Source organism: Oncorhynchus tshawytscha, unplaced genomic scaffold (assembly GCF_018296145.1).
Source record: "Oncorhynchus tshawytscha isolate Ot180627B unplaced genomic scaffold, Otsh_v2.0 Un_contig_866_pilon_pilon, whole genome shotgun sequence".
Taxonomy (NCBI): Eukaryota; Metazoa; Chordata; class Actinopteri; order Salmoniformes; family Salmonidae; genus Oncorhynchus; species Oncorhynchus tshawytscha.
The window spans coordinates 102473-122902 of record NW_024609600.1 but is presented as its reverse complement, the minus strand read 5'-3'; the positions used below and the strand labels follow the sequence as shown (position 1 = coordinate 122902).

Below are 20430 nucleotides of genomic sequence, written 5' to 3'. Positions count from 1 at the left end.
TCATCAATAGTTAGTGGGTTGTAGTTGATCGGTACCACGTCATCAATAGTTAGTGGGTTGTAGTCTCGGTACCACGGTCATCAATAGTTAGTGGGTTGTAGTTGATCGGTACCACGTCATCAATAGTTAGTGGGTTGTAGTTGATCTGTACCACGTCATCAATAGTTAGTGGGTTGTAGTTGATCGGTACCACGTCATCAATAGTTAGTGGGTTGTAGTCTCAGTTGGTCATCAATAGTTAGTGGGTTGTAGTTGATCGGTACCACGTCATCAATAGTTAGTTGGTTGTAGTCGATCGGTACCACGTCATCAATAGTTAGTGGGTTGTAGTCTCAGTTGGTCATCAATAGTTAGTGGGTTGTAGTTGATCGGTACCACGTCATCAATAGTTAGTGGGTTGTAGTTGATCGGTACCACGTCATCAATAGTTAGTGGGTTGTAGTTGATCGGTACCACGTCATCAATAGTTAGTTGGTTGTAGTCGATCGGTACCACGTCATCAATAGTTAGTGGGTTGTAGTTTCAGTTGGTCATCTATAGTCAGTTGGTTGTAGTTGATCGGTACCACGTCATCAATAGTCAGTTGGTTGTAGTTGATCGGTACCACGTCATCAATAGTCAGTTGGTTGTAGTTGATCGGTACCACGTCATCAATAGTCAGTTGGTTGTAGTTGATCGGTACCACGTCATCAATAGTCAGTTGGTTGTAGTTGATCGGTACCACGTCATCAATAGTCAGTCAATAGTCAGTTGTTGTGGGTTGTAGTTGATCGGTACCATGTCATCAATAGTCAGTTGGTTGTAGTTGATCGGTACCACGTCATCAATAGTTAGTGGGTTGTAGTTGATCGGTACCACGTCATCAATAGTTAGTGGGTTGTAGTTGATCGGTACCACGTCATCAATAGTTAGTGGGTTGTAGTTGATCGGTACCACGTCATCAATAGTTAGTTGGGTTGTAGTTGATCGGTACCACGTCATCAATAGTTAGTGGGTTGTAGTCTCGGTACCACGTCATCAATAGTTAGTGGGTTGTAGTTGATCGGTACCACGTCATCAATAGTTAGTGGGTTGTAGTTGATCGGTACCACGTCATCAATAGTTAGTGGGTTGTAGTTGATCGGTACCACGTCATCAATAGTCAGTTGGTTGTAGTTGATCGGTACCACGTCATCAATAGTCAGTTGGTTGTAGTTGATCGGTACCACGTCATCAATAGTTAGTGGGTTGTAGTTGATCGGTACCACGTCATCAATAGTCAGTTGGTTGTAGTTGATCGGTACCACGTCGTCAATAGTCGGTTGCTTGTAGTTGATCGGTACCACGTCATCAATAGTCAGTTGCTTGTAGTTGATCGGTACCACGTCATCAATAGTTAGTGGGCTGTAGTTGATCGGTACCGCGTCATCAATAGTCAGTTGGTTGTAGTTGATCGGTACCACGTCATCAATAGTCAGTTGGTTGTAGTTGATCGGTACCACGTCATCAATAGTTGGTGGGTTGTAGTTGATCGGTACCACGTCATCAATAGTCAGTTGGTTGTAGTTGATCGGTACCACGTCATCAATAGTCAGTTGGTTGTAGTTGATCGGTACCACGTCATCAATAGTCAGTTGGTTGTAGTTGATCGGTACCACGTCATCAATAGTCAGTTGGTTGTAGTTGATCGGTACCACGTCATCAATAGTTAGTGGGTTGTAGTTGATCGGTACCACGTCATCAATAGTCAGTTGGTTGTAGTTGATCGGTACCACGTCATCAATAGTCAGTTGGTTGTAGTTGATCGGTACCACGTCATCAATAGTCAGTTGGTTGTAGTTGATCGGTACCACGTCATCAATAGTTAGTGGGTTGTAGTTGATCGGTACCACGTCATCAATAGTCAGTTGGTTGTAGTTGATCGGTACCACGTCATCAATAGTCAGTTGGTTGTAGTTGATCGGTACCACGTCATCAATAGTCAGTGGGTTGTAGTTGATCGGTACCACGTCATCAATAGTCAGTTGGTTGTAGTTGATCGGTACCACGTCATCAATAGTCAGTTGGTTGTAGTTGATCGGTACCACGTCATCAATAGTCAGTGGGTTGTAGTTGATCGGTACCACGTCATCAATAGTCAGTGGGTTGTAGTTGATCGGTACCACGTCATCAATAGTCAGTGGGTTGTAGTTGATCGGTACCACGTCATCAATAGTCAGTGGGTTGTAGTTGATCGGTACCACGTCATCAATAGTCAGTGGGTTGTAGTTGATCGGTACCACGTCATCAATAGTCAGTTGGTGTGCAGACCTTTGACCTTTTTAAACATGTTCAATATCTGTGAACGATACTTTACACTCTGTCAAGATAAAGACATCGAGATAAAGTCTGAACCGTTGCATCTTGGGAAGTATTGATTCTCTCTCTCTCTCTCTCTCCTCTCTCTCTCTCTCTCTCTCTCTCTCTCTCTCTCTCTCTCTCTCTCTCTCTCTCTCTCTCTCTCTCTCTCTCTCTCTCTCTCTCTCTCTCTCTCTCTCTCTCTCTCTCCCTCTAGTCCTCTGAAGGACTCTGATAAGGACCGTCGTCTGTCGGTGGAGATCTGGGACTGGGATCTGACCAGCAGGAACGACTTCATGGGAGCGCTCTCATTCGGCATCTCAGAGCTCCAGAAACAAGGAGTGGATGGATGGTAAGATGGAGGGAGAGGAGGATGGATGGTAAGATGGAGGGAGGCAGAGGAGGGTGGAGGGAGAGGAGGAGGGAGAGGAGGATGGAGGGAGGGAGGGGATGGAGGGAGGAGGGAGGGGAGGAGAGGGGGAGGAGGGAGGGAGGGAGGGAGGGAGGGAGGGAGGGAGGGAGGGAGGGAGGATGGAGGGGGAGGGAGGGAGGGAGGGAGGGGCATCTACAAACTCCAGGGAGGGAGGGAGGAAGGGGGGGATGGGGATCTAAAACTCCAGAAACAAGGAGTGGGTGGATGGTGAGATGGAAGGAGAGAGGGAGGGAGAGGAGGATGGTGAGATGGAAGGAGAGAGGGAGGGAGAGGAGGATGGTGAGATGGAAGGAGAGAGGGAGGGAGAGGAGGATGGTGAGATGGAGGGAGAGGAGGATGGTGAGATGGAGGGAGAGGAGGATGGTGAGATGGAAGAAAAGGAGGATGGTGAGATGGAAGGAGAGAGGGAAGGAGAGGAGGATGGTGAGATGGAAGGAGAGAGGGAAGGAGAGGAGGATGGTGAGATGGAGGAAAAGGAGGATGCCACTTTAACGCCAGCCGAACATAGAGACAATGGTATTAATCTGTAGTGTTCATCTGTAGTGTTCATCTGTAGTGTTAGTGTTAATCTGTAGTGTTCATCTGTAGTGTTCATCTGTAGTGTTCGTCTGTAGTGTTAGTGTTAATCTGTAGTGTTCATCTGTAGTGTTCATCTGTAGTGTTAGTGTTAATCTGTAGTGTTCATCTGTAGTGTTCATCTGTAGTGTTCGTCTGTAGTGTTAGTGTTCATCTGTAGTGTTCATCTGTAGTGTTCATCTGTAGTGTTCGTCTGTAGTGTTAGTGTTCATCTGTAGTGTTCATCTGTAGTGTTCATCTGTAGTGTTCATCTGTAGTGTTAATCTGTAGTGTTCATCTGTAGTGTTAATCTGTAGTGTTCATCTGTAGTGGTAATCTGTAGTGGTAATCTGTAGTGTTAATCTATAGTGTTAATCTGTAGTGGTAATCTGTAGTGTTCATCTGTAGTGTTAATCTGTAGTGTTAATCTGTAGTGTTAATCTGTAGTGTTCATCTGTATTGTTCATCTGTAGTGTTCAATCTGTAGTGTTAATCTGTAGTGTTCATCTGTAGTGTTCATCTGTAGTGTTCATCTGTAGTGTTCATCTGTAGTGTTAATCTGTAGTGGTAATCTGTAGTGTTCATCTGTAGTGTTCATCTGTAGTGTTCATCTGTAGTGTTCATCTGTATTGTTCATCTGTAGTGTTCATCTGTAGTGTTCATCTGTATATTCTACAGGTTTAAATTGTTGTCCCAGGAGGAGGGAGAATACTTTAATGTTCCTGTCCAACCAGACGGAGAAGACGGCAACGAGGAACTACGACAAAAGTTTGAGGTGAGAGAAACCGATGACATCACTGGCGGGAAGTGGGCGTGTCAACCAGAGAGATAGGGATGCTGGTATTAAATCCTAGGCTGCAGTCCAAACACATTTTACCCGCTCAGCCCCTCGCGCTAATCCACTTTCCCTCGGGGGGGAATCCCCGTCGAAACCAGATGCAGTTTGATTTCCATTTTAAGTGGAGGTCCAATTCACTAACGTTACCCCATCAGCTCTCGATTTAGGCCCGAATTAAGGCCAAACTCTATATGTAACAGTCCCCTGTTCCAACCTCTATGTAACAGTCCCCTGTTCCAACCTCTATATGTAACAGTCCCCTGTTCCAACCTCTATGTAACAGTCCCCTGTTCCAACCTCTATGTAACAGTCCCCTGTTCCAACCTCTATGTAACAGTCCCCTGTTCCAACCTCTATGTAACAGTCCCCTGTTCCAACCTCTATGTAACAGTCCCCTGTTCCAACCTCTATGTAACAGTCCCCTGTTCCAACCTCTATGTAACAGTCCCCTGTTCCAACCTCTATGTAACAGTCCCCTGTTCCAACCTCTATGTAACAGTCCCCTGTTCCAACCTCTATGTAACAGTCCCCTGTTCCAACCTCTATGTAAACAGTCCCCTGTTCCAACCTCTATCCCCTGTTCCAACAGTCAGTCCCCTGTTCCAACCTCTATGTAACAGTCCCCTGTTCCAACAGTCCCCCCTGTTCCAACCTCTATGTAACAGTCCCCTGTTCCAACCTCTATGTAACAGTCCCCTGTTCCAACCTCTATATGTATGTAACAGTCCCCTGTTCCAACCTCTATATGTAACAGTCCCCTGTTCCAACCTCTATGTAACAGTCCCCTGTTCCAACCTCTATGTAACAGTCCCCTGTTCCAACCTCTATGTAACAGTCCCCTGTTCCAACCTCTATGTAACAGTCCCCCAACCTCTATGTTCCCCTGTTCCAACCTCTATGTAACAGTCCCCTGTTCCAACCTCTATGTAACAGTCCCCCAACCTCTATGTTCCAACCTCTATGTAACAGTCCCCTGTTCCAACCTCTATGTAACAGTCCCCTGTTCCAACCTCTAACAGTCCCCTGTTCCAACCTCTATGTAACAGTCCCCTGTTCCAACCTCTATGTAACAGTCCCCCAACCTGTTCCCCTGTTCCAACCTCTATGTAACAGTCCCCTGTTCCAACCTCTATCCCCTGTTCCAACAGTCCCCTGTTCCAACCTCTATGTAACAGTCCCCTGTTCCAACCTCTATGTAACAGTCCCCTGTTCCAACCTCTATGTATCCCCTGTTCCAACCCTGTTCCAACCTCTAGTAACCCCTGTTCCAACCTCTATATGTAACAGTCCCCTGTTCCAACCTCTATGTAACAGTCCCCTGTTCCAACCTCTATATGTAACAGTCCCCTGTTCCAACCTCTATCCCCTGTAACAGTCCCCCAACCTCTATGTTCCAACCTCTATATGTAACAGTCCCCTGTTCCAATATGTAACAGTCCCCTGTTCCAACCTCTATGTAACAGTCCCCCCTGTTCCAACCTCTATGTAACAGTCCCCTGTTCCAACCTCTATGTAACAGTCCCCTGTTCCAACCTCTATGTAACAGTCCCCCAACCTCTATGTAACAGTCCCCTGTTCCAACCTCTATGTAACAGTCCCCTGTTCCAACCTCTATGTAACAGTCCCCTGTTCCAACCTCTATGTAACAGTCCCCTGTTCCAACCTGTTCCAACAGTCCCCTGTTCCAACCTCTATGTAACAGTCCCCTGTTCCAACCTCTATATGTAACAGTCCCCTGTTCCAAACTGTAACTCTGATCATGTAACAGTCCCCTGTTCCAACCTCCCCATGTAACAGTCCCCTGAATGTAACAGTCCCCTGTTCCAACCTTATGTAACAGTCCCCTGTTCCAACATGAACAGTCCCCTGTTCCACCTCTATGTAACAGTCCCCTGTTCCAACCTCTATGTAACAGTCCCCTGTTCCAACAGAACAGTCCCCTGTTCCAACCTCTATGTTCCAACCTTGTAACAGTCCCCTGTTCCAGCTCTTGTAACAGTCCCTGTTCCAGTAACAGTCCCCTGTTCCAACCTCTATGCAGTCCCCTGTTCCATATGTAACAGTCCCCTGTTCCAACTCTATGTATGAGTCCTTAATGTTTAGACAGAGAAAAGCAGATATTTATACTCTTCAGTCCTGACTGCCATTCTTCTACATTGAAGAACATGTCATTAAGTTTTTATGTCAGTTATCAAACTCAAAATGTTGACCTAAGAAACTGTAACTCTGATCATAATGTTGTCTCTCCCCATCAGAGGGCTAAGATTGGTCCCGGGAAGAACACAGACGGCTCCTCCTCTAACTCCACCTCTAAGTACGATAGCAACGGTAACCAGGACCGCGTCAAACTGACAGACTTCAACTTCATTATGGTGTTGGGCAAGGGCAGCTTTGGGAAGGTAGGTGGAGGAGAGACTGTATGGGGGGGGGGACTGTATGGGGGGGTTCCAGACTGTATGGGGGAGACTGTATGGAGGGGGGGACTGTATGGGGGGAGAGACTGTATGGGGGGAGACTGTATGGGGGGGGACTGTATGGGGGTGTATGGGGGGAGACTGGAGAGACTGTAATGGTCCCCTGACTGACCTCTAGAGTCTGTATGGGGGTTCCAGGGGTTCCAAATGTAACAGACTGTATGGGGGGGGACTGTATGGGGGTTCCACTCTATGGGGGGTATGGGGGGTTCCATGGGGAACTGGAGTCCCTGTTCCAACTGTATGGGGGGGTCTGTATGGGGGGGGGGTAACTGTATGGGGGGTAAAACAGGGGTTCCAACCTCTATGAACTGTATGGGGGCGCTGTATGGGGGGGGGGACTGTATGGGGGGCCTGTTCCATGGGGTCCCTGTTCACTGGGTTCAGGGGGGACTGTATGGGGGGGGACTGTATGGGGGGGGGACTGTTCCACTGTATGGGGGAGACTGTATGGGGAGGACTGTATGAGAGACTGTATGGGGGGAGAGACTGGTGGGGGAGACTGGGTGGACTGTATGGGGGGAGAGACTGTATGGGGGGAGACTGTATGGGGGGACTGGTGGAGAGACTGTGTGGACTGTATGGGGGGGGAGAGACTGAGAGACTGTATGTGGGGCAGACTGACAGACTTCAACTTCATTATGGTGTTGGGCAAGGGCAGCTTATGGAAGGTAGGTGGAGGAGAGACTGTATGGGGGGGGGGAGACTGTATGGAGAGACTGTATGGGGGGACTGTATGGGGGGGGGACTGTATGGGGGATGGAGGACTGTATGGGGGACTGTATGGGGGACTGTATTCCACAGGGGACTGTATGGGGGGAGAGACTGGGGGGACTGTATGGACTGTATGGGGGGGGGACAGACTGACTGTATGGAGGGGGGGGACGGAGAGACTGTATGGGGGGGCTGTATGGAGGGGGACTGTATGGGGGGACTGACAGACTTCAACTTCATTATGGTGTTGGGCAAGGGCAGCTTCGGGAAGGTAGGTGGAGGAGAGACTGTGGATGACTGGGGGAGAGACTGTATGGGGGGACTGTATGGACAGGGGAGACTGTATGGGGGGGAGACTGGGTGGAGAGACTGTATGGGGGGGGGGGGTGGAACTGTATGGGGGGACTGTATGGGGGGGGGGACGGAGAGACTGGGTGTATGGGGAGGACTGGGGGGGACTGTATGGGGGGAGACTGTATGGGGGGAGACTGGGTGGAGAGACTGTATGGGGGGACGGAGAGACTGTATGACTGGGGGAGACTGTATGGGGGGGGACTGTATGGAGGGGGGGGGGGGACTGTATGGGGGAGGGGGGGGGAGAGACTGTATGGGGGGGACTGTATGGGGGAGACTGGGGAGACTGTATGGGGGGACGACTGGAGAGACTGGGGGGGGGAGGGACTGGGTGGAGACTGTATGTGGGGACTGACTGGGTGGAGACTGTATGGGTGGAGACTGGTGGAGGAGAGACTGTATGGTGGGGAGACTGTATGTGGGGGACTGAGACTGGTGGAGAGACTGGGTGGAGAGACTGGGGGGGAGGAGAGACTGTATGGGGAGAGACTGGGTGGAGAGACTGTATGGGGGGGGAGACTGGTGGAGAGACTGTATGTGGGGGAGACTGGTGGAGAGACTGTATGGGGGGAGAGACTGGTGGAGAGACTGTATGGGGGGGAGAGACTGGTGGAGGACTGTATGGGGGGGGGAGAGACTGGTGGAGAGACTGTAGACTGTATGGGGGACGGAGAGACTGGGTGGGGAGAGAGACTGTATGGGGGGACGGAGAGACTGGGTGGAGAGACTGTATGTGGGGGACAGAGAGACTGGGTGGAGAGACTGTATGTGGGGGGTGGAGAGACTGGGTGGAGAGACTGGTGGGAGAGACTGTATGGGGGACTGGAGAGACTGGGTGGAGAGACTGGGTGGGGAGACTGGGTGGAGAGACTGTATGGGGACGGAGAGACTGGGTGGAGAGACTGGGTGGAGAGACTGTATGGGGGGACGGAGACTGGGTGGAGAGACTGGGGGGAGAGACTGGGTGGAGAGACTGTATGGGGGACTGGGAGAGACTGGGTGGAGAGACTGTATGGGGGACTGGGTGGAGAGACTGGGTGGAGAGACTGTATGGGGGGACGGAGAGACTGGGTGGAGAGACTGTATGGGGGGGGACGGAGAGACTGGGTGGAGAGACTGTATGGGGGGGACGGAGAGACTGGGTGGAGAGACTGTATGGGGGACGGAGAGACTGGGTGGAGAGACTGGGTGGAGAGACTGTATGGGGGGACTGTATGGGGGTGGAGAGACTGGATGGAGAGACTGTATGGGGGGGGAGAGACTGGGTGGAGAGACTGTATGGGGGGGGAGAGACTGGGTGGAGAGACTGTATGGGGGGAGAGACTGGGTGGAGAGACTGTATGGGGGACGGAGAGACTGGGTGGAGAGACTGTATGGGGGAGACTGGGGGGGAGAGACTGGAGAGACTGGGTGGAGAGACTGTATGGGGGGGGAGAGACTGGGTGGAGAGACTGTATGGGAGGACGGAGAGACTGGGTGGAGAAACTGGGTGGAGAGACTGTATGGGGGACGGAGAGACTGGATGGAGAGACTGTATGTGGGGGGAGACTGTATGTGGGGGGACGGAGAGACTGGGTGGAGAGACTGTATGGGGGATGGAGAGACTGGGTGGAGAGACTGTATGGGGGGACTGGAGAGACTGGGTGGAGAGACTGTATGGGGGACGGAGAGACTGGATGGAGAGACTGGGTGGAGAGACTGGATGGAGAGACTGTATGGGGGGGACGGAGAGACTGGGTGGAGAGACTGGATGGAGAGACTGTATGTGGGGGGAAACTGTATGTGGGGGACAGAGAGACTGGTTGGAGAGACTGTATGGGGGGACGGAGAGACTGGGTGGAGAAACTGTGGGGGACGGAGAGACTGTATGGGGGGACGGAGAGACTGGGTGGAGAGACTGTATGTGGGGACAGAGAGACTGTATGTTGGGGACAGAGAGACTGTATGTGGGGGGGGGGAGACTGTATGTGGGGACAGAGAGACTGTATGTGGGGACGGAGAGGGGGTGTGTTACTCTGTTAAAGATCCCCTCGTCTCTAGGTGATGTTAGCAGAGCTTAAAGGAGCAGACGAGCTGTATGTGGGGGGACTGTATGTGGGGGGAGACTGTATGACTGTATGTGGGGGGGAGAGGGGGTGTTACTCTGTTAAAGATCCCTCGGGTGATGTTAGCAGAGCTAAAGGAGCAGACGAGCTGTATGTGGGGGGACTGTATGTGGGGGGACTGTATGGAGAGGTATGTGGGGACGGAGAGGGGGGTGTTACTCTGTTAAAGATCCCCTCGTCTCTAGGTGATGTTAGCAGAGCGTAAAGGAGCAGACGAGCTGTATGTGGGGGGGGACTGTATGTTCAGGGGGGACTGTATGTGGGGGGGGACTGTATGTGGGGGGAGACTGTATGTTACGGAGAGGGGGTGTTACTCTGTTAAAGATCCCCTCGTCTCTAGGTGATGTTAGCAGAGCGTAAAGGAGCAGACGAGCTGTACGCTGTAAAGATCCTGAAGAAGGACGTGGTGATTCAGGATGATGATGTGGAGTGCACCATGGTGGAGAAGAGGGTCCTGGCCCTGTCCGGGAAACCTCCCTTCCTCACACAGCTCCACTCCTGCTTCCAGACCATGGTAAACACACACACACACAGAGGCAAACACACACACACACATGTCCTGACCAGCTCCACTCCTGCTTCCAGACCATGGTAAACACACACACACACAGAGGCAAACACACACACACATGTCCTGACCAGCTCCACTCCTGCTTCCAGACCATGGTAAACACACACACACACAGAGGCAAACACACACACACATGTCCTGACCAGCTCCACTCCTGCTTCCAGACCATGGTAAACACACACACACACAGAGGCAAACACACACACACACATGTCCTGACCAGCTCCACTCCTGCTTCCAGACCATGGTAAACACACACAGAGAGAAACACCATTTTCAAGAGCAGGTGGTCTGCTTTTATCAGTGTTTTCTGAGGTGGAATTCTGGGAATACTGAACAGTCTCTCTCTCTCTTTCTTTCTCTCTTTCTCTCTTTCTCACTCTCTTTCTCCTCCCTTGCTGTCTCTCTCTTTCTCAACCCTTGCTGTCTCTCTCTCTTTCTCTCTCTCTCTTTCTTTCTCTCTTTCTCAACCCTTGCTGTCTCTCTACCTCTCTCCTCCCTCTCTTTGTCTTCTCTTGAGAGCCAGGTCTTTCTATGGTGGCCTCTTTCAATAGCAAGGCTGTGCTCACTGAGTCTGTACATAGTCAAGGATTTTCTTAATGTTGGGTCAGTCACAGTGGTCAGGTATTCTGCCATTGTGTTCTCACTGTTTAGGGTCAGTCACAGTGGTCAGGTATTCTGCCATTGTGTTCTCACTGTTTAGGGTCAGTCACAGTGGTCAGGTATTCTGCCATTGTGTTCTCACTGTTTAGGGTCAGTCACAGTGGTCAGGTATTCTGCCATTGTGTTCTCACTGTTTAGGGTCAGACAGCAGCATTCAAGTTTGCTATGTTTTTTTGGTTGTTTCTTTCCAGTGTCAAATAGTTATATTTTTGCTTTATCATGATTTGGTTGAGTGTAATTGTGTTTCTGTTCTGGGGCTCTGTGGGGTCTGTTTGTGAACAGAGACCCAGAACCAGTTGGCTGAGGGGACTCTTCTCCAGGTTCATCTCTCTTTAGGTGAGGGCTTTGTGGTGGTTGTAGAATTGAACAGCTTTTTTCTGGATGTTGTTCATTAGCGGGTATAGTCCTGCTCTGCACTGCCTGCATTGTTTTGGGTTGTACACCAAGTATATTTTTGCAGAATTCTGTATGCAGAGTCTCAATTGAGTGTTTGTCCCATTTCGTGAATTATTGGTTGGTTAGTGGACCTCAGATCTCACAACCATAAAGGGCAATGTGTTCGATAACTGATTGAAGTACTTTTTAGACAGATCCCAATTGGGGATGTTGAGTTTTATGTTCCTTTTGATGGTATAGAAGACCCTTCTTGTCTTGTCTCTCATATCGTTCACAGCTTGTGGAAGTTACCTGTGGTGTTGATGTTTAGACCAAGGCATGTGTAGTTCTTTGTGTGCTCTAGGGCAACAGTGTCTAGATAGATATTTGTATTTGTGGTCCTGGCGACTGGACCTTTTTTGGAACACCATTATTTTGGTCTTACTGAGATTTACTGTCAGGGCCCAGGTTTGACAGAATCTGTGCAGAAGATCTAGGTGCTGCTGTAGGCCCTCCTTGATTGGGGACAGAAGCACCAGATCATCAGCAAACAGTAGACATTTGACTTCTGAATCCAGTAGGGTGAGGCCGGGTGCTGCAGATTGTTCTAGTGCCTTAGCCAATTTATTGATAAATATGCTGAAGAGGGTGGGGCTCAAGCTGCATCCCTGTCTCACCCCACGACCCTGTGTGAAGAAATGTGTGTGTTTTTTGCCAATTTGTTGTTTGTGTACATTGATTTTATAACGTCACATACTTTCCCCCAACACCGCTTCCATCAATTTGTACAGCAGACTTTCATGCCAAATTGAGTCAAAAGTTTATTTAAATCAACAAAGCATGAGGAGACTTTGCTTTTGTTTTGTTTGTTTGTCAATAAGGGTGTGCAGGGTGAATACGTGGTCTGTCATACGGCATTTTGGTAAGAAGCCAATTTGACATTTGCTCAGGACAATGTTTTCATTGTGACAATGTTGATGATACTGCAGAGGATTTTTCAGCTATTGACGCATATTCAACTGTAATTATTGGGGTCAAATTTGTGTCCCCTTTTGTCGATAAGGGTCGATCAGACCTTTGTTTCCAAATATTAGGGAAGATGCCAGAGGTGAGAATGATGTTTCAGAATAGCCCATTGTAATTTGTGGTCTATGTATTGTAGTTTAGTTTAGTATACCATCAACACCAGGTCCTGTTGGGAGGGTTTGTATTTGAACTGTAGTTCATTCAAGGTAAATGGAGAATCCAGTGGGTTCTGGAATCCAGTTTGTTCTGGAATCAGGTTTGTTCTGGAATCCAGTTTGTTCTGGAATCCAGTTGGTTCTGGAATCCAGTTTGTTCTGGAATCCAGTGGGTTCTGGAATCCAGTTTGTTCTGGAATCCAGTTTGTTCTGGAATCCAGTTTGTTCTGGAATCCAGTGGGTTCTGGAATCCAGTTTGTTCTGGAATCCAGTGGGTTCTGGAATCCAGTTTGTTCTGGAATCCAGTGGGTTCTGGAATCCAGTGGGTTCTGGAATCCAGTTTGTTCTGGAATCCAGTGGGTTCTGGAATGTAGTTTGTTCTGGAATCCAGTAGGTTCTGTTAGTCTTTAATAGTTGATTCTAAGATTTGTATTTGATCATGTATATGTTTTTTTTGCTGTTTGTTCTTTGTTATATGGCTAAAAGATTGGGGAAGTGGTTTATCCATACGTCTCCATTTTGTAAAGATGACTCTTCGTGTTGTAGTTTGTTTAGTTTGTTTTCCGATTCACCCAGGAGTGGTTCGAGTCTATGGATTCTTCGATCACACTGAGCGGATTTCTGACGTGCTGTTCCTTCTTTTGTCTTAGTGTTTCACCATAGTGAAGGTGTAAGCTCAGGTTTTCTGGTTCTCTGTTTTTGGATGGACAGGTTTCTGGTTCTCTGTTTTTGGTTGGACAGGTTTCTCAATTTCTTTCTTAGGTTTTTTTTTGCGTTCTTCATTAAAACCATTTGTCATTGCTGTTAATTTTCTTAGGTTGTCCGCTTGAAAATGTTTAGATTTGATGTCAAATATACTGTTCAGGCTTCCTACTGCTAAGTTTACACCTTCACTATTGCAGGGAAACATTTTGTCCGGGAAGTTGTCTAGGAGGGACTGGATTTGTTGTTGGAGTATAGTTTTTTATTAGGTTTCTACCTTCCTTCCATCTGTACCATATCTTAATAGTATGCCGTTTGTTCGGCCTCGATGGTTGATTATTGCTCCGTTCAAGTAGATTGTGATTTTGCTGTGGTCTGATAGGGGTGTCAGTGGGCCGACTGTGATCTGATGGGTGTCAGTGGGCCGACTGTGATCTGATGGGTGTCAGTGGGCCGACTGTGGTCTGATAGGGGTGTCAGTGGGCCGACTGTGATCTGATAGGGGTGTCAGTGGGCCGACTGTGATCTGATAGGGTGTCAGTGGGCTGACTGTGGTCTGATAGGGGTGTCAGTGGGCCGACTGTGATCTGATAGGGTGTCAGTGGGCCGACTGTGGTCTGATAGGGGTGTCAGTGGGCCGACTGTGATCTGATAGGGGTGTCAGTGGGCCGACTGTGATCTGATAGGGATAGTGTCAGTGGGCTGACTGTGATCTGATAGGGGTGTCAGTGGGCTGACTGTGGTCTGATAGGGTGTCAGTGGGCTGACTGTGGTCTGATAGGGGTGTCAGTGGGCCGACTGATGGTCTGATGAGGGGTGTCAGTGGGCTGACTGTGGTCTGATAGGGGTGTCAGTGGGCTGACTGTGATCTGATAGGGTGTCAGTGGGCTGACTGTGGTCTGATAGGGGTGTCAGTGGGCTGACTGTGATCTGATAGGGGTGTCAGTGGGCTGACTGTGATCTGATAGGGGTGTCAGTGGGCTGACTGTGATCTGATAGGGGTGTCAGTGGGCTGACTGTGATCTGATAGGGGTGTCAGTGGGCTGACTGTGATCTGATAGGGGTGTCAGTGGGCTGACTGTGGTCTGATAGGGGGTGTCAGTGGGCTGACTGTGATCTGATAGGGGTGTCAATGGACTGACTGTGATCTGATAGGGGTGTCAGTGGGCTGACTGTGGTCTGATAGGGGTGTCAGTGGGCTGACTGTGGTCTGATAGGGGTGTCAGTGGGCTGACTGTGGTCTGATAGGGGTGTCAGTGGGCTGACTGTGGTCTGATAGGGGTGTCAGTGGGCCAACTGTGGTCTGATAGGGGTGTCAGTGGGCTGACTGTGATCTGATAGGGGTGTCAGTGGGCTGACTGTGAACTGATTGGGGTGTCAGTGGGCCGACTGTGATCTGATAGGGGTGTCAGTGGGCCAACTGTGATCTGATAGGGGTGTCAGTGGGCTGACTGTGATCTGATAGGGGTGTCAGTGGGCAGTGGGCTGACTGTGGTCTGATAGGGGTGTCAGTGGGCCGACTGTGATCTGATAGTTCCTGTTTTGACTCATTTAATAGAGTGGGTCAGTAGGCTCTGTGATCTGATAGGGGTGTGGTCTCTTCCCTGTCTGATAGGGGGTTGGGGCTGACTCTATACCAAGTTACCCACTGGGTCTCTTCCCTGTCTAATAGAGTGGGTTAGGTCTGCTCTGTGACCTGTTACCCACTGAGTCTCTTCCCTGTCTAATAGAGTGGGTTAGGTCTGCTCTGATACTGAAGTTACCCACTGGTCTCTTCCCTGTCTAATAGAGTGGGTTAGGTCTGCTCTATACCAAGTTACCCACTGAGTCTCTTCCCTGTCTAATAGAGTGGGTTAGGTCTGCTCTATACCAAGTTACCCACTGAGTCTCTTCCCTGTCTAATAGAGTGGGTTAGGTCTGCTCTATACCAAGTTACCCACTGAGTCTCTTCCCTGTCTAATAGAGTGGGTTAGGTCTGCTCTATACCAAGTTACCCACTGATTCTCTTCCCTGTCTAATCTCTTCCCTGTCTAATAGAGTCTAATAGGTGGGTTAGGTCTGCTCTATACCAAGTTACCCACTGAGTCTCTTCCCTGTCTAATAGAGTGGGTTAGGTCTGCTCTATACCAAGTTACCCACTGAGTCTCTTCCCTGTCTAATAGAGTGGGTTAGGTCTGCTCTATACCAAGTTACCCACGGAGTCTCTTCCCTGTCTAATAGAGTGGGTTAGGTCTGCTCTATACCAAGTTACCCACTGAGTCTCTTCCCTGTCTAATAGAGTGGGTTAGGTCTGCTCTATACCAAGTTACCCACTGAGTCTCTTCCCTGTCTAATAGAGTGGGTTAGGTCTGCTCTATACCAAGTTACCCACTGAGTCTCTTCCCTGTCTAATAGAGTGGGTTAGGTCTGTCTAATAGAGTGGGTTAGGTCTGCTCTCTACCAAGTTACCCACTGAGTCTCTTCCCTGTCTAATAGAGTGGGTTAGGTCTGCTCTATACCAAGTTACCCACTGAGTCTCTTCCCTGTCTAATAGAGTGGGTTAGGTCTGCTCTATACCAAGTTACCCACTGAGTCTCTTCCCTGTCTAATAGAGTGGGTTAGGTCTGCTCTATACCAAGTTACCCACTGAGTCTCTTCCCTGTCTAATAGAGTGGGTTAGGTCTGCTCTATACCAAGTTACCCACTGAGTCTCTTCCCTGTCTAATAGAGTGGGTTAGGTCTGCTCTATACCAAGTTACCCACTGAGTCTCTTCCTGTCTAATAGAGTGGGTTAGGTCTGCTCTATACCAAGTTACCCACTGAGTCTCTTCCCTGTCTAATAGAGTGGGTTAGGTCTGCTCTATACCAAGTTACCCACTGAGTCTCTTCCCTGTCTAATAGAGTGGGTTAGGTCTGCTTATACCAAGTTACCCACGGAGTCTCTTCCCTGTCTAATAGAGTGGGTTAGGTCTGCTCTATACCAAGTTACCCACGGAGTCTCTTCCCTGTCTAATAGAGTGGGTTAGGTCTGCTCTATACCAAGTTACCCACTGAGTCTCTTCCCTGTCTAATAGAGTGGGTTAGGTCTGCTCTCTACCAAGTTACCCACTGAGTCTCTTCCCTGTCACGGCCTGTTAGTGTGGTGGAATAGAGTGGGTTAGGTCTGCTTCTTTCTACCAAGTTACCCACTGAGTCCTTCCTGTCTAATAGAGTGGGTTAGGTCTGCTCTCAGACCAAGTTACAGCCTGCTGAGTCTCTTCCTGTCTAATAGTGTGGGTTAGGTCTGCTCTATACCAAGTTACCCACTGAGTCTCTTCCCTGGGCTCTAATGAGTGGGTTAGGGCCTGTTTGCCTGCTCACCCTGGGCTTACCCAAGAGTGGGGTTGGGCCTCTTGCCTGCTCCTGTCTTTGCCTTAGAGTGGGTTAGGTCTGCTCTATACCAAGGACCCACTGAGTCTCTTCCCTGTCTAAGGAGGGGTTAGGTCTGCTCTATACCAAGTTACCCAATCTGTTGCTCTCTTCCCTGTCCTAAGTGGGTTAGGTCTGCTCTATACCAAGGGGGAGTCTCTTCCCTGTCTAATAGAGTGGGTTAGGTCTGCTCTCTACCAAGTTACCCACTGAGTCTCTTCCCTGTCTAATAGAGTGGGTTAGGTCTGCTCTATACCAAGTTACCCACTGAGTCTCTTCCCTGTCTAATAGAGTGGGTTAGGTCTGCTCTATACCAAGTTACCCACTGAGTCTCTTCCCTGTTTCACTCCTGTTAGTGTGGTGGATGGGACTGCCACCTCTCTGTAACGTAGAGGGCAACCCGTGGGTCCATTTCTTGTAGGATGACAATGTCTGTATTTCTGATTTCTTTCTGCTATTTAGGGAAAAGGCAGATGACCTCAGGTCTTGGATATTCCAGGATGAGATAGTGAAGGCTTTGTGTTCCATAAAGGGTCCAGTGTTGTTGGTCGTGTGGTTCGGTCTCAGACCAGTAAGTGTGAACAGCCTGCTGAGCATCTGGTACATGCCATTGGCTTGGGCTTAGTGTAAGAGTGGGGGTTGGGCCTGGGCTTAGTGTAAGAGTGGGGGTTGGGCCTGGGCTCTGTAAGGTGGGGGGGCCTTGTTCCTGGCTTCTAAGAGTGGGGGTTGGGCCTGTTTGCTGCTCTCGGCCTGGGCTTGGGTCTGAGGTGTGTCTACTAAGAGTGGGGGGTTGGGCCTGTTTGCCTGCTCTGGGGCCTGGGCGTGGTTTGCCTTTCATGTTGAGGCCCTCTTTGCGGGACTGGGAGGGGGGGGCATGGGGTGGGCAGGAGAGGCTTAGGTCTGATCTGAGGGGGCAGCCTATGTGAGTACAATCTGTTGCTTGTGTGTGTCCTCAGTGGGTGAGGGGTGTTGTCAGGGGGAGGGGCTTATAGGGGTTGCTAGGAGTGGGTGGGGTCCCCTGGGTTTGGGGTTCTTCATGTATCTGTCCTGCTGTGATGTCGAAGCTATGGTCAGGGTCTGAGGTGGACTGTTCTACTGGCCTCTCTGCGGGGGTGGCCAGCTGTCTAATGGGTTGTTCTACTGGCCTCTCTGCGGGGGTGGCCAGCTGTCTAATGGGTTGTTCTACCGGCCTCTCTGCGGGGGTGGTCAGCTCTTTAATGGGTTGTTCTACTGGCCTCTCTGCGGGGGTGGCCAGCTCTCTAATGGGTTGTTCTACCGGCCTCTCTGCGGGGGTGGCCAGCTCTCTAATGGGTTGTTCTACTGGCCTCTCTGCGGGGGTGGTCAGCTCTCTAATGGGTTGTTCTACTGGCCTCTCTGCGGGGGTGGCCAGCTCTCTAATGGGTTGTTCTACTGGCCTCTCTGCGGGGGTGGCCAGCTCTCTAATGGGCTGTTCTCTGTCACACGTCATTGTTCTCACCCTCTCCTCCAGCAGTCTGATCCTCTCCTCCAGCAGTCTGATCCTCTCCTCCAGCAGTCTGATCGTCTCCTCTAGCAGTCTGATCGTCTCCTCTAGCAGTCTGATCGTCTCCTCTAGCAGTCTGATCGTCTCCTCTAGCAGTCTGATCCTCTCCTCTAGCAGTCTGATCGTCTCCTCTAGCAGTCTCCTCCAGCAGTCTGATCGTCTCCTCTAGCAGTCTGATCGTCTCTCCAGCAGTCTGATCCTCTCCTCTAGCAGTCTGATCCTCTCCTCTCCAGCAGTCTGATCCTCTCCTCTAGCAGTCTGATCCTCTCCTCTAGCAGTCTGATCCTCTCCTCCAGCAGTCTGATCCTCTCCTCCAGCAGTCTGATCTCTCAGTCTCCTCCTCTAGCAGTCTGATCCTCTCCTCCAGCAGTCTGATCCTCTCCTCCTCTGATCCTCTCCTCCAGCAGTCTGATCCTCTCCTCCAGCAGTCTGATCCTCTCCTCTAGCAGTCTGATCCTCCTCCTCCAGCAGTCTCTAGCATCCTGATCTCCTCCAGCAGTCTGATCCTCTCCTCCAGCAGTCTGATCCTCTCCTCCAGCAGTCTGATCCTCTAGCAGTCTGATCCTCTCCTCCAGCAGTCTGATCCTCTCCTCCAGCAGTCTGATCCTCTCCTCCAGCAGTCTGATCCTCTCCTCCAGCAGTCTGATCCTCTCCTCCAGCAGTCTGATCCTCTCCTCCAGCAGTCTGATCCTCTCCTCTAGCAGTCTGATCCTCTCCTCCAGCAGTCTGATCCTCTCCTCTAGCAGTCTGATCCTCTCCTCCAGCAGTCTGATCCTCTCCTCCAGCAGTCTGATCCTCTCCTCCAGCAGTCTGATCCTCCTCCAGCAGTCTGATCCTCTCCTCAGCAGTCTGATCCTCTCCTCCAGCAGTCTGATCCTCCTCTAGCAGTCTGATCCTCCAGCAGTCTGATCCTCTCCTCCAGCAGTCTGATCCTCTCCTCCAGCAGTCTGATCGTCTCCTCCAGCAGTCTGATCCTCTCCTCTAGCAGTCTGATCCTCTCCTCCAGCAGTCTGATCCTCTCCTCTAGCAGTCTCCTCCAGCAGTCTGATCCTCTCCTCCAGCAGTCTGATCCTCTCCTCCAGCAGTCTGATCCTCTCCTCCAGCAGTCTGATCCTCTCCTCCAGCAGTCTGATCCTCTCCTCCAGCAGTCTGATCCTCTCCTCTAGCAGTCTGATCCTCTCCTCTAGCAGTCTGATCCTCTCCTCTAGCAGTCTGATCTGTCTGATCCTCTCCTCCAGCAGTCTGATCCTCTCCTCCAGCAGTCTGATCCTCTCCTCCAGCAGTCTGATCCTCCTCCTCTCAGCAGTCTGATCCTCTCCTCCAGCAGTCTGATCCTCTCCTCCAGCAGTCTGATCCTCTCCTCCAGCAGTCTGATCCTCTCCTCCAGCAGTCTGATCCTCTCCTCCAGCAGTCTGATCCTCTCCTCTAGCAGTCTGATCCTCTCCTCCAGCAGTCTGATCTTCTCCTGCTCTTTCTCCTGTTGTAGTTGTCTCACCACAGTCTAGAGTGCAGATATGTCTCTCTCTCCACCTCCAGCTCTCGGGGTCTGCTTGACGGGGTGTTGTTGTTGATGGAGTGTCTCTCTCTCTCTCTCTCTCTCCAGGACAGGTTATATTTTGTGATGGAGTATATCAACGGAGGAGACCTCATGTATCAGATCCAGCAGGTCGGCAAGTTCAAGGAACCCCACGCTGTGTGAGTACACACACACACACACACACACACACACACACACACACACACACACACACACACACACACACACACACACACACACTCCTGTGCCTGGTCTAACTCAGTGTGTGTGTGTGTGTGTGTGTGTGTGTGTGTGTGTGTGTGTGTGTGTCTTCCTCCATGTGTGCTGAGATCTGTTTTACTCCATGTTTGTTACCATTTCTAGACAAACTGCTGAGATCTCCTCTTCTTCCTCCATTCCAAAGGCATCGTTTACCGGTGAGTGACTGTTTTACTCCATGTTTGTTACGTGTGATATTCCGCCCCGCGGCCTTTTTGATGTTTGTCAGCAAGACAAACGGAGCTGACCGTGGACTAGGGGAAACAGAGGGCCGAGCATCAACCTGTTGTAGTGGAGCCTCAGCATCCACATCCCTAATGGTCTGTCGTGGTCCAAACACACTAACACAGTCAATGGAAACGGGCGACGCCTCTTCCCCCTCAGGAGACTGAAACGATTTGTCCCTCAGATCCGCAGCAGTCTAAGGCACTGCATCTCAGGGCTA

General features: G+C 50.2%; 1 protein-coding gene across 1 annotated transcript in view; it reads left to right on the top strand.

Annotated features, from left to right (window-relative positions):
• LOC121845244 (protein kinase C beta type-like) overlaps positions 1–20430 on the top strand; it is a 108821-nt gene that overhangs the window by 66839 nt on the left and 21552 nt on the right. The window contains exons 7-12 of the mRNA XM_042316157.1: positions 2534–2668; positions 3983–4079; positions 6398–6541; positions 10130–10303; positions 19794–19887; positions 20104–20143. Coding sequence (XP_042172091.1) covers positions 2534–2668; positions 3983–4079; positions 6398–6541; positions 10130–10303; positions 19794–19887; positions 20104–20143 — 684 coding nt within the window. The remainder of the gene's footprint in view (positions 1–2533; positions 2669–3982; positions 4080–6397; positions 6542–10129; positions 10304–19793; positions 19888–20103; positions 20144–20430) is intronic.